The sequence below is a fragment of the Corythoichthys intestinalis genome, chromosome 6 (assembly GCF_030265065.1).
Source record: "Corythoichthys intestinalis isolate RoL2023-P3 chromosome 6, ASM3026506v1, whole genome shotgun sequence".
NCBI lineage: Eukaryota > Metazoa > Chordata > Actinopteri > Syngnathiformes > Syngnathidae > Corythoichthys > Corythoichthys intestinalis.
This window is the reverse complement of record NC_080400.1, coordinates 2,085,884-2,099,914: the sequence shown is the minus strand read 5'-3', so window position 1 is coordinate 2,099,914 and position 14,031 is coordinate 2,085,884. Positions and strand designations below refer to the sequence as shown.

General features: G+C 43.9%; 1 protein-coding gene across 1 annotated transcript in view; it reads left to right on the top strand.

Annotated features, from left to right (window-relative positions):
• Positions 1-14,031, top strand: part of LOC130917917 (protocadherin-16-like) — a 231,571-nt gene that overhangs the window by 179,474 nt on the left and 38,066 nt on the right. The window contains exon 10 of the mRNA XM_057839694.1: positions 625-1,465. Coding sequence (XP_057695677.1) covers positions 625-1,465 — 841 coding nt within the window. The remainder of the gene's footprint in view (positions 1-624; positions 1,466-14,031) is intronic.

Here is a 14,031-nt window from a genome sequence, read left to right as displayed (position 1 = left end):
AAAAAGTAATAAAAAACATAACTACTTCTAGATTAAAATAAATAAATAAATAAAAATATGCATAGCATAATGCAATATGAATTAAAACTGTTCAGGCCGTATGAACACTCAGATTCCTATTCTCTCTGTCTCACCAGCTGGACAGGACAGGTAAAAACAAAATACACAAAAAAGTCCACTGAGTTAAATTGATGTAAGATGTTAAATTGCTAAAGCTAGACCATCTCACACGGGCGGTGTCAAAGTCTTGATATAATTTTGAGGATTTGCAATAAAAAGCAAAAGATTACTCATAAAATTGAAGACACTGAGTTTCACAGCGTAACACCGAAAGCTGCTGGTGTAACTTTTACGGTCTTTTTTTCCCGGCATTGACTGGTATCAGATAAAATGGACTTAATATAAGCGGCCTGTGATTCATGCCTATAAAAAAAAAATAGCTCGTTTCTACTTTTATTTCCCTGCCGAGAACACAGGCCAGCAAGTGCATGGGATCTGTTTCTACTCGATCCAAACGTCCATGACATATTTTTGGTTTTGTACTTGGTGTAATTATAATTTGCCACTAGGCTTTTGTCAGAGGAACGTTGGCTCCTCATCTAAAGCTCCTGGTTTTTATTGCAGGTTCTCAGCACGAGCAGACCGTCTTCAAAGACCAACTCGCATTCTATCGCTTTCAACTCCGTGGAGGAGGCCGAACCGGGTTCGGTGGTCGGTTCCGTGCGCCTTCATGACGTGGAAACCCAGGGCGAGGTGACCTACATGGTGGTCGGGGGCACCGATAAGGACGGGACCTTTGTGGTGGATCGCTCCACCGGAGACGTCTACCTGGCTAAGCCTCTGGACTACGAGCAGGATGCGCACTACGCGCTTAAGATCGAAGTCGACGACTTCTCCCGAGACCCGCCCGTCAGCACGCTGGTTTACTTGGATATTAACGTCAACGATAGCAATGACCACGCACCGGAGTTTCCGGAGGACCCCGTGACGATCGTGATCTCCGAGAGCGTACGACCGGGCGCTTCCGTCTTCACGTTCCAGGCCACGGACAAAGACGGCAGTGGCCCCAATAGCGAGCTGAGGTACTCCATCGTACGACAGTTCCCAGACGTACCCGGTCTGCTCACGCTGGACCCTTCCACCGGGGTCCTGACCTTAAATCGAGAACTGGACCACGAGATCGACCCTAGTTTGGTCTTGGTGGTCAAAGCGACCGACTCGGCTTTGGACCACAACGCGAGGCAGTGGAGTTCCGTCACGGCGAGGATTTACGTTACGGACGAGAACGACAACCCGCCGGTGTTCAGCTCGCCGACGGCGGTGAGCGTGATGGAGGACCAGCCCGTCGGCTTCGTGGCGCTCTACGTCATGGCCAGGGATGCGGATAAAGGAGAGAACGGCAGGGTGACTTACAGAATCCAGTCTGGGAACACGGGCGGAAGCTTCAGTCTCAACCCCAACACCGGTAAGTCCTGATTGTTTGCTACTCGTTGGCGGCGTTTACACCAGGTGTGTCAAACTCATTTTGGTTCGCGGGCCACATTCTAGGGCAGGGGTGGGCAAACGAGTCCTCAAGGGTCCTGGTCTTTCTAACAACTGATCCAGTACAGGCAGTTTAACCAATGTGGGGCCTGGGGAAGCAAGAAGAACCTGACTATAATCAACTGATTGCACTCGTAAGACACTAGATTAGTGAAAAAGTGTCTTCAAACCAGTCTTCAAGGGTCCTGGTCCTTGTAACAACTGATTTAGTAAGAGCAGTTTATCCAATAAGTGGCCGGGGGAACAAGAAGCACCTGACTACAATCAACTGATTGCACTCGTATGACACTTGATTGGTGAAAAAGTGTCTTCAAACCAGTCCTCAAGGGTCCTTGTCCTTGTAGCAACTGATCCAGTACAGGCAGTTTAACCAATGAGGGGCCCGGGAAAACAAGAAGCACCTGGCACCCGTAAGACACCAGATTGTTGAAAAATTGTCCTCAAACCAGTCCTCAAGGGTCCTGGTCCTTGTAACAACTGATCCAGTAAGGGCAGTTTAACCAATGAGGGGTCTGGGGGAACAAGAAGCACCTGACTATAATCAACTGAATGCACTCGTGAGACACTAGATTGGTGAAAAAGTGTCTTCAAACCAGTCCTCAAGGGTCCTTGTCCTTTTAGCAACTGATCCAGTACAGGCAGTTTAACCAATGAGGGGCTGGGGGAACAAGAAGCACCTGACTACAATCAACTGATTGCACTCAAAAGACACTTGATTGGTGAAAAAGTGTCCTCAAACCAGTCCTCAAGGGTCCTGGTCTGTGTTACAATTGATCCAGTACAGGCAGTTTAACCAATGAGGGTCCTGGGGAAACAAGAAGCACCTGACTATAATCAACTGATTGCACTCCTAAGACACTAGATTGGTGAAAAAGGGTCCTCAAACCAGTCCTCAAGGGCCCTGGTCTTTGTAGCAACTGATCCAGTACAGGCAGTTTAACCAATGAGGGGCCGGGGGAACAAGAAGCACCAGACTACAATCAACTGATTGCACTCGGAAGACACTTGATTGGTGAAAAAGTGTCCTCAAACCAGTCCTCAAGGGTCCTGGTCTGTGTTACAATTGATCCAGTACAGGCAGTTTAACCAATGAGGGTCCTGGTGCAACAAGAAGCACCTGACTATAATCAACTGATTGCACTCCTAAGACACTAGATTGGTGAAAAAGGGTCCTCAAACCAGTCCTCAAGGGTCCTGGTCCTTGTAACAACTGATCCAGTAAGGGCAGTTTAACCAATGAGGGGTCTGGGGAACAAAAAGCACCTGACTACAATCAACTGATTGCCCTCGTAAGACACTTGATTGGTGAAAAAGTGTCCTCAAACCAGTCCTCAAGGGTCATGGTCCTTGTAACAACTGACCCAGTAAGGGGAGTTTAACCAATGAGGGGTCTGGGGGAACAAGAAGCACCTGACTACAATCCACTGATTGCACTCGTGAGACACTAGATTGGTGAAAAAGTGTCCCCAAACCAGTCGTCAAGGGTCCTGGTCCTTGTAACAACTGATCCAGAACAGGCAGTTTAACCAATGAGTGGTCCGGGGGAACAAGAAGCACCTGACTACAATCAGCTGATTGCACTCGTAAGGCACTAGACTGGTGAAAAAGTGTCCTCTTGATGGGTTGCAACGAAAACCCGCACCCACTTCAGCCCTTTGTGGAATAGTTTGCCCACCCCTGGTCAAGGGTAAGAAGCTCAGTCTTCCATGAAGGACTCAGGTTTGAGCCGCTACTCATCGGCTGCGTTTATATCAGGCGTGTCAAACTCATTTTGGTTCGCGGGCCACGGTCTAGGGTAGGGGTGGGGAAATCAGTCCTCAAGGGTCCTAGTTTTTCTAACATCTTAGGCAGTTTAACCAATGAAGGGCCTGGGGAACAAGAGGCACCGGACTACAATCAACTGATTGCACTTGTAAGACACCAGACTGGTGAAAAAGTGTCCTCTAGATGGGTTGCAACAAAAACCCGCACCCACTGCAGCCTTTTGTGTTATAATCGTGAGCAGAGAACACTAAAACAGGCACTTGAGGTGGCGTGGTTAGGAAGTCTAAAAGTTTATTCAATACAGAGCCGTAGGGGCCTTGACGTGGAGAGCCTGGGCGAAGGTAGCAATAGACGTGAGGTGTAGTCGAGATCAGAGAATTGAAAGAGACGATCCAGTGAAGTGGTGGAGCTATGGCTGTTGTTGATCATTGCCGACAACTGCCTTCAATCCACCTGTCAGGTGCTGGTCCTGTAATGGGATGACAGACAACCCACACACTTGCCTAGCCCGGGGCCTGACAGTACCCCTCCCTGGCACGCGACGCAGAGAATCCAGGCGGGTCCGATGAAAATCCCGGTTAAGGGAACGACAGAGAATCTGGTGCGCCGAAAAACAACTATGGAATATTTTGCCCACCGCTAGTCGAGGGTGAGAAGCTCGGTCATATGGGAAGGACTCAGGGTTGAGCCGCTACTCCTCCTTGTTGAGAGGACCCAGCTGAGGTGGCTCGGTGTTTTCCGAAATCTCCAGGTTCGCGGTGAATCAATAACAGGCACACTTTTGCTCAATAGACAATGTTTATTGATTAGAAAATGCAGAATAAATGAGATTTATTGATTACAATCCCACAAGAGCAAGCAACAAACATCAAGAACAAGCATAACAAGGGTAACGATGACGCTAGATTTGAGTTTGTCAATCCCAGAATCCCCGCGCTACGTTACAGCACAACCAGGTGTCCCTTAGCAATGAAAATCGCTTACCGTGACAAATGAGCGGGAGCCAACGCTCCGGTAAGGCAGCGAAGGAACAAAGCCAGGCGATCCATACGTGACCCACTGGCGGACTTCACTGGTCGCCAGGAAATGCCCGGTTTTTGTAGGAACGCGCCACACGGGGGCGGAGGTTGGCCGTCTCCGCTCCCAGGTGGTGCGGCCCCGTCCAATGATAAAGATACTTTTGGTTCAGCCCCTCGAAAAAGGGGCTTTTCTTTGCGTGGTTCCCAGGTTGCGCCGTCCGGTAGCAGATGTTGCGTTCCCACGGGAAATATGAGTGCAAAACAAGTTATCTCGTGAGATTCCCTCCTAACTATGGAACCCAGGCGTGTAAGAAACAATCAAGACAAGTTATCTCGTGAGATTCCCTCCTAACTATGGGACTATGGTGCAAAACAAGTTATCTCATGAGATTCCCTCCTAACTATGAAACTCAAGGTAAAAAACAATAGAAGTTGTTACAATCTAGGTCACAGAAGCAATCATACATCACAAAGGCATAATGTAATATTTTTTCCCCATCGCTCGGGCTGGAAAGAGGTTCTGGGCATGTCACACTGAGGGGAGGCCCGGGGGGACAACCCAGTACACAGTGGAGAGACCGGGAATGGCTTGGGATCCCGCCGGAGGAACTGATTGAAGTGGGTCGGGAGAGGGAAGTCTTGGCTTTCCTGCTAAAGCTTCTGCCCCGCAACCCGACCCCGGTTTAAGAGATAGATAATGGATGGATGGGCCACACTTATGGCAATTAGATCTCATGTGGGCCGGACCAGTTTATTTTTGGCCAGATAAGTTAACTCACTGGCTGCCATTGAGAGGGCTCGATGTCCAGTCCTAATCAAGGAGTGTCAATGGCACTGGAAGATAATCATTCATAGCCAGTCCTCTCAGTTTCAGTCAGTTGGACGTCTATAATTGTCATATGAAGCCAGAGTTCATTTTGGGTCACTTCCATGTAATTTTAGTGTACTTACAAGTCACTTCCTGTACATTTTGGATCAGTTCGTATTAATTTTGGGGGGCATTTTCAGGCTGCTTCCTGTTGATTTGGGGGCATTTTTTACGCCACTTCCTTGCTAACTCATTGTCTGCAGTTGACGGTGTTACACGTCCAATCCATTTTGACCTGGAGGGGGTGAATAAATTGATATAACTGCGGACACGAAAGTGAGACAAGTGCAGTAGTGCACAGTTTGGATCATTTCCTGTTGATTTTAGGGCATTTCCGGGCCACTTCCTGTTCATTGGTCACTTGCTGATAATTTTGGGTCACTTCATTTTAATTTATGAGTATTTATGGTTCGCTTCCTGGACATTTTGGGGTATCTCAGTGGCACTTTCCATACATTTTGGATCATTTCCTGATGATTTTTGGTCACTTTATTTTCCCTTTGGGCCATTTACGGGTCACTTATTGTTGATTTCTTGGCATTTCCAGGTCATTTCCTGTTGATTTGGGGTTACTGAAAAGGGAGTGACTCAAGAAAGTTCTTTTGTCGGGCATTTACAGGTCACTTCCTGTTATTTTGGGGGCGTTTCATGTCGTCTCCTGTTGATTTTGTGGCATTTTTGAGTCACTTCCTGCTGATTTGGGGGGAAATTTACAGGTCACTTCCTGTTGATTTTGGGTTACTGAACAGGAAGTGATTTAAGAATGTCTCTAAATGGACGGGAAGTCACCTGTTAATGCCCTAAAAGTGAACAGGAACTGATCTGTAAATGCCCAAAAGACATGCTTTGGTTTCCGTGCCATTGACGGTGCAAGACGTCCAATTCAGTCAAAATTAAAGATGTCGATCGGGTCCGATCACGTCATTTTCAAATTATCGGAATCGGCAAAAAAATATCGGACATGCCTTTTTTAATATATATATATATATATATTTTTTAAAAAAAATTTAAATCGGCTTCTAATTGTATTTAACGTTACAGACAAAATGTCTTACACTCATCCAGAGTAGGTTTGGCTTAAAGTAGGTCTATCAAATTTATTGCGTTAACGGCGGTAATTAATTTTTTAAAAATTAATCACGTTAAATAATTAACGTATGTGCTGCACGACCAACTCACACATTGTCGCGTTCAATCTATAAAGACGCCGTTTTACCTATAGATAGCGCTAAAAGGCAGCGTATCATGAGTAGAGAGAATTTTGACAGCCTTTGGAGCCATTTTTTATGTGGCTAAAGCCTTACAATACCTCTCTCAGCAATTAAAATTAATGTGGGAGGCAATGTGGGGAAGAAAGGTAGTAGTTGATCATTTTCTTAACACCCTATGTTCTTTCCCAACGCAGAGAAGATATATCAACTGGTGCCCCTACGCACAGTCATGGTTGCACTTCCCACCATGCATTTGGGCAGAAGTTAAATGGCTGCAGTACCATTTACTGAAATCTCAACAAATACACTAGATGGCAATATTTAGTCACAATATACAAAGTCACATTTATCCTTCAAGTCTTTCTATCCGTGGATCCCTCTCACAGAAAGAATGTTAATAATGTAAATGCCATCTTGAGGATTTATTGTCATAATAAACAAATACAGTACTTATGTACTGTATGTTGAATGTATATATTCGTCCGAGTTTTATTCATTTTTTTTCTTAATGCATTGCCAAAATGTATATGATCGGGAAAAATTATCGGGAATGATTGGAATTGAATCGGGAGCAAAAAAAAAAAAGCAATCGGATCGGGAAATATCGGGATCGGCAGATACTCAAACTAAAACGATCGGGATCGGATCGGGAGCAAAAAAACATGATCGGAAAAACCCTAGTCAAAATGAATTGGATGTCTAGCGCCGTCAATGCTAACCACTGAGCTAAGGTAGACACTATTCTATTCTAATAGTAGCAACCTGTTGGTTCCTCTTCTTTTTTTAACAGTGACACCTTTTTAAAACAATATATCGATCCTTGGTGAGAGCATATCGATAACCGTTTGGACTACAAAGTATCGCGATACATCACCTTTCAGTTATATTGTCTATTCTTCTAAATGTGAGCAAAACAGCTGCTAAATGTATGTCTTCTACGAGTGAAAACTATTCTGAAAACACTCGCAACCAGCGTTCCATCCATCCCAAATGGGGACTTGAGGACAAGAAAGTGGGTGGAACCAGACACGTGTCTCCCACGCCACAACAAAACCCAGTGGAGCAAATAGCCCGAGGTCAGCGTTTTGACTCAGCGACAGAGACTCACGCGAGCACGCAGTCGCACACAAACACGTGCGCACACATCAACACGCGTAACTGATCCGCCCTGCTTAATGTTTCCCAGAAGCTCGAGGGGGAGGTCCTTTGTTCCGTCATGGATGCTGGCGGGTCTACGCGCTCTTTAGCTTGGGTGTGTTTAACCATTTCATGCACGGATTATGATTTTTACTCTCTCTCTCTCAAACTTGTGGTCCAGGGACCAATTGCGGTCCACGGGATAATATTTTGCAATCCCCGTTCGACATCCAATTGTAGAACGAGTGTTGCACGCACATGCAGTGCCTTGCAAAAGTATTCGGCCCCCTTGAACCTTGCAACCTTTCGCCACATTTCAGGCTTCAAACATAAAGATATAAAATTTTAATTTTTTGTCAAGAATCAACAACAAGTGGGACACAATCGTGAAGTGGAACAAAATTTATTGGATAATTTCAACTTTTTTAACAAATAAAAAACTGAAAGATGGGGCGTGCAATATTATTCGGCCCCCTTGCGTTAATACTTTGTAGCGCCACCTTTTGCTCCAATTACAGCTGCAAGTCGCTTGGGGTATGTTTCTATCAGTTTTGCACATCGAGAGACTGACATTCTTGCCCATTCTTCCTTGCAAAACAGCTCGAGCTCAGTGAGGTTGGATGGAGAGTGTTTGTGAACAGCAGTCTTCAGCTCTTTCCACAGATTCTCCACTGGATTCAGGTCTGGACTTTGACTTGGCCATTCTAACACCTGGATACGTTTATTTTTGAACCATTCCATTGTAGATTTGGCTTTATGTTTTGGATCATTGTCCTGTTGGAAGATAAATCTCCGTCCCAGTCTCAGGTCTACCAACAGGTTTTCTTCCAGAATGTTCCTGTATTTGGCTGCATCCATCTTCCCGTCAATTTTAACCATCTTCCCTGTCCCTGCTGAAGAAAAGCAGGCCCAAACCATGATGCTGCCACCACCATGTTTGACAGTGGGGATGGTGTGTTCAGGGTGATGAGCTGTGTTGCTTTTACGCCAAACATATCGTTTTGCATTGTGGCCAAAAAGTTCAATTTTGGTTTCATCTGACCAGAGCACCTTCTTCCACATGTTTGGTGTGTCTCCCAGGTGGCTTGTGGCAAACTTTAAACGAGACTTTTTATGGATATCTTTGAGAAATGGCTTTCTTCTTGCCACTCTTCCATAAAGGCCAGATTTGTGCAGTGTACGGCTGATTGTTGTCCTATGGACAGACTCTCCCACCTCAGCTGTAGATCTCTGCAGTTCATCCAGAGTGAACATGGGCCTCTTGGCTGCATCTCTGATCAGTTTTCTCCTTGTTTGAGAAGAAAGTTTGGAAGGACGGCCGGGTTTTGGTAGATTTTCAGTGGTCTGATGCTCCTTCCATTTCAATATGATGGCTTGCACAGTGCTCCTTGAGATGTTTAAAGCTTGGGAAATCTTTTTGTATACAGTATCTCGGACCTGCCTGGTGTGTTCCTTGGTTTTCATAATGCTCTCTGCACTTTAAACAGAACCCTGAGACTATCACAGAGCAGGTGCATTTATACGGAGACTTGATTACACACAGGTGGATTCTATTTATCATCATCGGTCATTTAGGACAACACTGGATCATTCAGAGATCCTCACTGAACTTCTGGAGTGAGTTTGCTGCACTGAAAGTAAATAAGTAAATATTGCACGCCCCACTTTTCAGTTTTTTATTTGTTAAAAAAGTTGAAATTATCCAATAAATGTTGTTCCACTTCACGATTGTGTCCCACTTGTTGTTGATTCTTGACAAAAAAAATTAAATTTCATATCTTTATGTTTGAAGCCTGAAATGTGGCGAAAGGTTGCAAGATTCAAGGGGGCCGAATACTTTTGCAAGGCACTGTATTTTGTGAGGGGCAGTAATACAATTTATAGATGTCCCCACTTTCATGGCATTGGCCTGATATCAGCAGGACGTGTCCCAGAAATGTCCTCAAATCAACAAAAAGTGACCTGATATCAGTAGGACATGTCCCCTAAATGTCCCTAAATCAACAGGAAGTGAACTGATATCAGCAAGACGTGTCCCAGAAATGTCCTCAAACAACAGGATGTGACCTGATATCAGCAGGACGTGTTCCCCAAATGTTCCTAAATACACAGGAAGTGACCGGATATCGATAGGACATGTCCCCCAAATGTCCCCAAATCAACAGGGAGTGGCCTGATGTCAATTGGACATGTCCCCAAAATGTCCCCAATTCAACAGGAAGTGTCCTTATATCAATAGTATATGTCCCCCAAATGTCCCCAAATCAACAAGTGACCTCATATTAACAGGACGGGTCACCGAAAAGTTCCCAAATAAACCGAAAGTGACCTGATATCAACAGCACATGTCCCCAAAATGTCCTCAAATTAACAGGATGTGTTCCCGAAATGTCCCCAAATCAACAGGAAGTGACCTTATATCAACAGGAAATGTCCCCAAATCAACAGGAAGTGACCTGATATTACCAGAACATGTCCCCCCCCAAATGTCCCAAAATAAACAGGAGGTGACCTTATATCAATAGGACATGGTCCCAAATCAATAGGAAGTGTCCCCGAAATGTCCCAAAATCAACAGGAATTGACCTAATATTACCACGACATGTTCCCCAAATCAACAGGAGGTGACCTGATATCAACAGGACATGTCCCCAAAATGTCCCCAAATTAATCGCAAGTGACCTGATATCAATAGGACATGTCCCCACGATGTCCCCAAGTCAACAGGGAGTGGCCTGATATCACTAGGATCCCCCCAAAATGTCCCCAAATCAACAATAAGTGACCTCATATTAACAACACGTGTCCCCCAAATGTCCCTAAATCAACAAGTGACCTCATATTAAGAGGACGTGTCCCCCAAAAGTCCCCAAATAAGCCGAAAGTGACCTTATGGCAACAGGAAATGTCCCCGAAATGTCCTCAAATCAACAGGAAGTGTTCCCGAAATTTCCGCAAATCAACAGGTGATATCAACAGATATCAACCTGATATCAACAGGAAATGTCCCCATATCAACAGGAAGTGACCTGATATTACCAGGACATGTCCCTGAAATGCCCCCAAATCAACAGAAATTCACTTGATATCAACAGGACATATTGACATCCAATTGTAGTACGAGTGTTGCACGCACATATTTTGTGAGGGGCAGTAATACAATTTATAGATGTCCCCACTTTCTGGGGACTCATCTTCAGACTTGGCATAATTCACATACCTCCCGTTTTCTGGGGACTCATCATCAGAATGTCCCCAAATCAACAGGGAGTGGCCTGATATCAATAGCATCCCCCCCAAATGTCCCCAAATCAACAAGAAGTGACCTCATATTAACAATTATATTATTATATCAATTATACCATATACATATACAATTATATCATATTAACAAGACGTGTCCCCCAAATGTCCCTAAATCAACAAGTGACCTCATATTAACAGGACGTGTCCTCCAAAAGTCCCTAAATAAGCTGAAAGTGACCTGATAGCAACAGGAAATGTCCCCGAAATGTCCTGAAATCAACAGGAAGTGTTCCCGAAATGTCCGCAAATCAACAGGCAGTGACCTGATATCAACAGGAAATGTCCCCATGACCTGATATTACCAGGACGTGTCCCTGAAATTTCCCCAAATCAACAGGAATTGACTTGATATCAACAGGACATATCCCCAAAATGTCCCAAAATTAAAAGGAATTGACCTCATATTAACAGGACATGTCCTCTAAAAGTCACCAGGTCATCAGGACACGTCCCCCAAAAGTTACCATATTAACTGAAAGTGACCTGATACCAACAGGACATGTCCCCGGAAACGTCCCCAAATGAATAGGAAGTGACCTGATATCAATAGGACATGTCCCCCAAATGTCCCTAAATCAACAAGAAGTGACCTCATATTAACAGGACATGTCCCCTAAAAGTCACCAAATCAACAGGACATGTCCCCTAAAAGCCCCAAATAAACCGAAAGTGACCTGATACCAACAGGACATGTCCCAGGAAATGTCCCCATCTTAATAGGAAGTGACCTGATATCAATAGGACATGTCCCCCAAAGGTCCCCAAATCAACAAGAAGTGACTTCATATTAACAGGACATGTCCCCTAAAAGTCACCAAATCAACAGGACATGTCCCCTAAAAGTCCCCAAAAACGGAATGTGACCTGATACCAACAGGACATGTCCCCATGACCTGATATTACCAGGACGTGTCCCTGAAATTCCCCCAAATCAACAGGAATTGACTTGATATCAACAGGACATATCCCCAAAATGTCCCGAAATTAAAAGGAATTGACCTCATATTAACAGGACATGTCCTCTAAAAGTCACCAGGTCAACAGGACATGTCCCCCAAAGGTCCCCAAATCAACAGGCAGTGACCTGATATCAACAGGAAATGTCCCCATGACCTGATATTACCAGGACGTGTCCCTGAAATTTCCCAAAATCAACAGGAATTGACTTGATATCAACAGGACATATCCCCAAAATGTCCCAAAATTAAAAGGAATTGACCTCATATTAACAGGACATGTCCCCTAAAAGTCACCAAAAACCGAATGTGACCTGATACCAACAGGACATGTCCCCGGAAATGTCTCCAAATTAATAGGAAGTGAACTGATATCACTAGGACATGTCCCCCAAATCAACAAAAGTGACCTCATATTAACAGGACATGTCCCCTAAAAGTCACCAAATCAACAGGACATGTCCCCTAAAAGTCCCCAAATAAACTGAAAGTGACCTGATACCAACAGCCCGGAAATGTCCCCAAATTAATAGGAAGTGAACTGATATCAATAGGACATGTCCCCCAAATCAACAAAAAGTGACCTCATATTAACAGGACATGTCCCCTAAAAGTCCCCAAATAAACTGAAAGTGACCTGATACCAACAGGATATGTCCCCAAATCAACAGGAAGTGACCTGATACCAATTGGAAATGTCCCCATATCAACAGTAAGTGACCTTATATTGAGTCCAAAATGTCCCCAAATCAACCTGGGCGGGGCTAAGATCTGTATACCTGACCAAAGCCCCATAGTCATTTCTCTAGAAACTGCAGTTTCAAGTTACTAAGGAAAATTGGCTAAACTTTACACCATTAAACTGAGTTTAAATAGTTACCTCAATTTTATGGAGTAAATTCTATAGAATGTTTTTTACAGTGTAGGTTCAGATGATACAGAATATATTTGTCAGGCTCACTTCATCCACTCAGAGAAGTAAGTCCCCCCCAAAAAAGCGTCAAACAAAGTTTTGTAGAGAATTGCAAAAGTTTGCCTGTTTACTACCGCTGATCAAGGGAAGTGGCTCGGGGGCTGAAAATGGCGGGTGTCTTTTTGGCCGTTCAAAGGTGAGCAGATATACAGCTCGCGGGGAAATTTACAGGTGCTGCAAATTCTTCAAAAGGGATGCCGTGAAATGACATGAACAGGTGAACACGTGCGCCGCGCCGGTGGAATGGAATTCGCAGCAGGTGGTGGAAATATAAAAAAGACAGCAAGGGATGGATGTTCCAGCGCATTTTTTTTTGACATGTAAAGAAGCTTCACTCCAGGCTTTGAAATGAATCCTGCAGTCCAACTTATTCGTCTGCCCATTATTTCAACGGTCCTTTTCTGAGAGAAAATGTAACTTTTCTGCTAAAAAAAAAAAGTCGGCATGTAGTCTTCTTCACTTTTTACAAGCTAAATTCTAATAGCCCGTCCTTGAAATTGTATTCAATTATTCCCAAAAATCTATTGTTTATGTAATGCAAAAGCTACCATCAGTTGGTTTTTTCTTCTTCTTCTCTTTAATCATCTCTGTTAATTTTGGGGCATTATGTTTCTGGCTCACTGCCTGTTGACGTTAGGGAATTCCCAGGTAACTTCCTGTTAATTTCCAGGTCACTTCCTGTTGATATGTTGAACTTGAAATGAATAAAAACACAAATAAACTTTGTTAGGGGCCCCAATTTTTTTTTTCCCACTTCAGAGTGACTTTTTAAAAATGTTGTAGTATTTAAATGAGTGTCCTATAAAGGGTTAAAGCAATCAAAAACTATGCCCAAATAAAAGAAACAACGAGAACCAAAATTGGTATTTGCCATGTGGCAAAATGGATTTTGCCATGTGGCAAAATGGATTTTGCCATGTGGCATTTTTTTGCCATATGGCATTAAAAAAATGGTACATGGCAAATTTCCATTTTGCTACATGGCAAAAAATGCCATATGGCAAAAAATGCTACATGGCAAAAAAAAAAAAAAAAAAAAATGCCACATGGAAAAATCAATTTTGCCACATGGCAAAACAGATTTTGCCACATTGCAAAAATAATACCACATAGCAAAATCAATTTTGCCACATGGCAAAAAAAATGCCACATGGCAAAATTGATTTTGCCACATAGCACAAAAATGCCACGAGGCAAAAAAAAAAAAAAAAAAAAAAAAAAACACATGGCAAAATCCATTTTGCCACATGGCAAA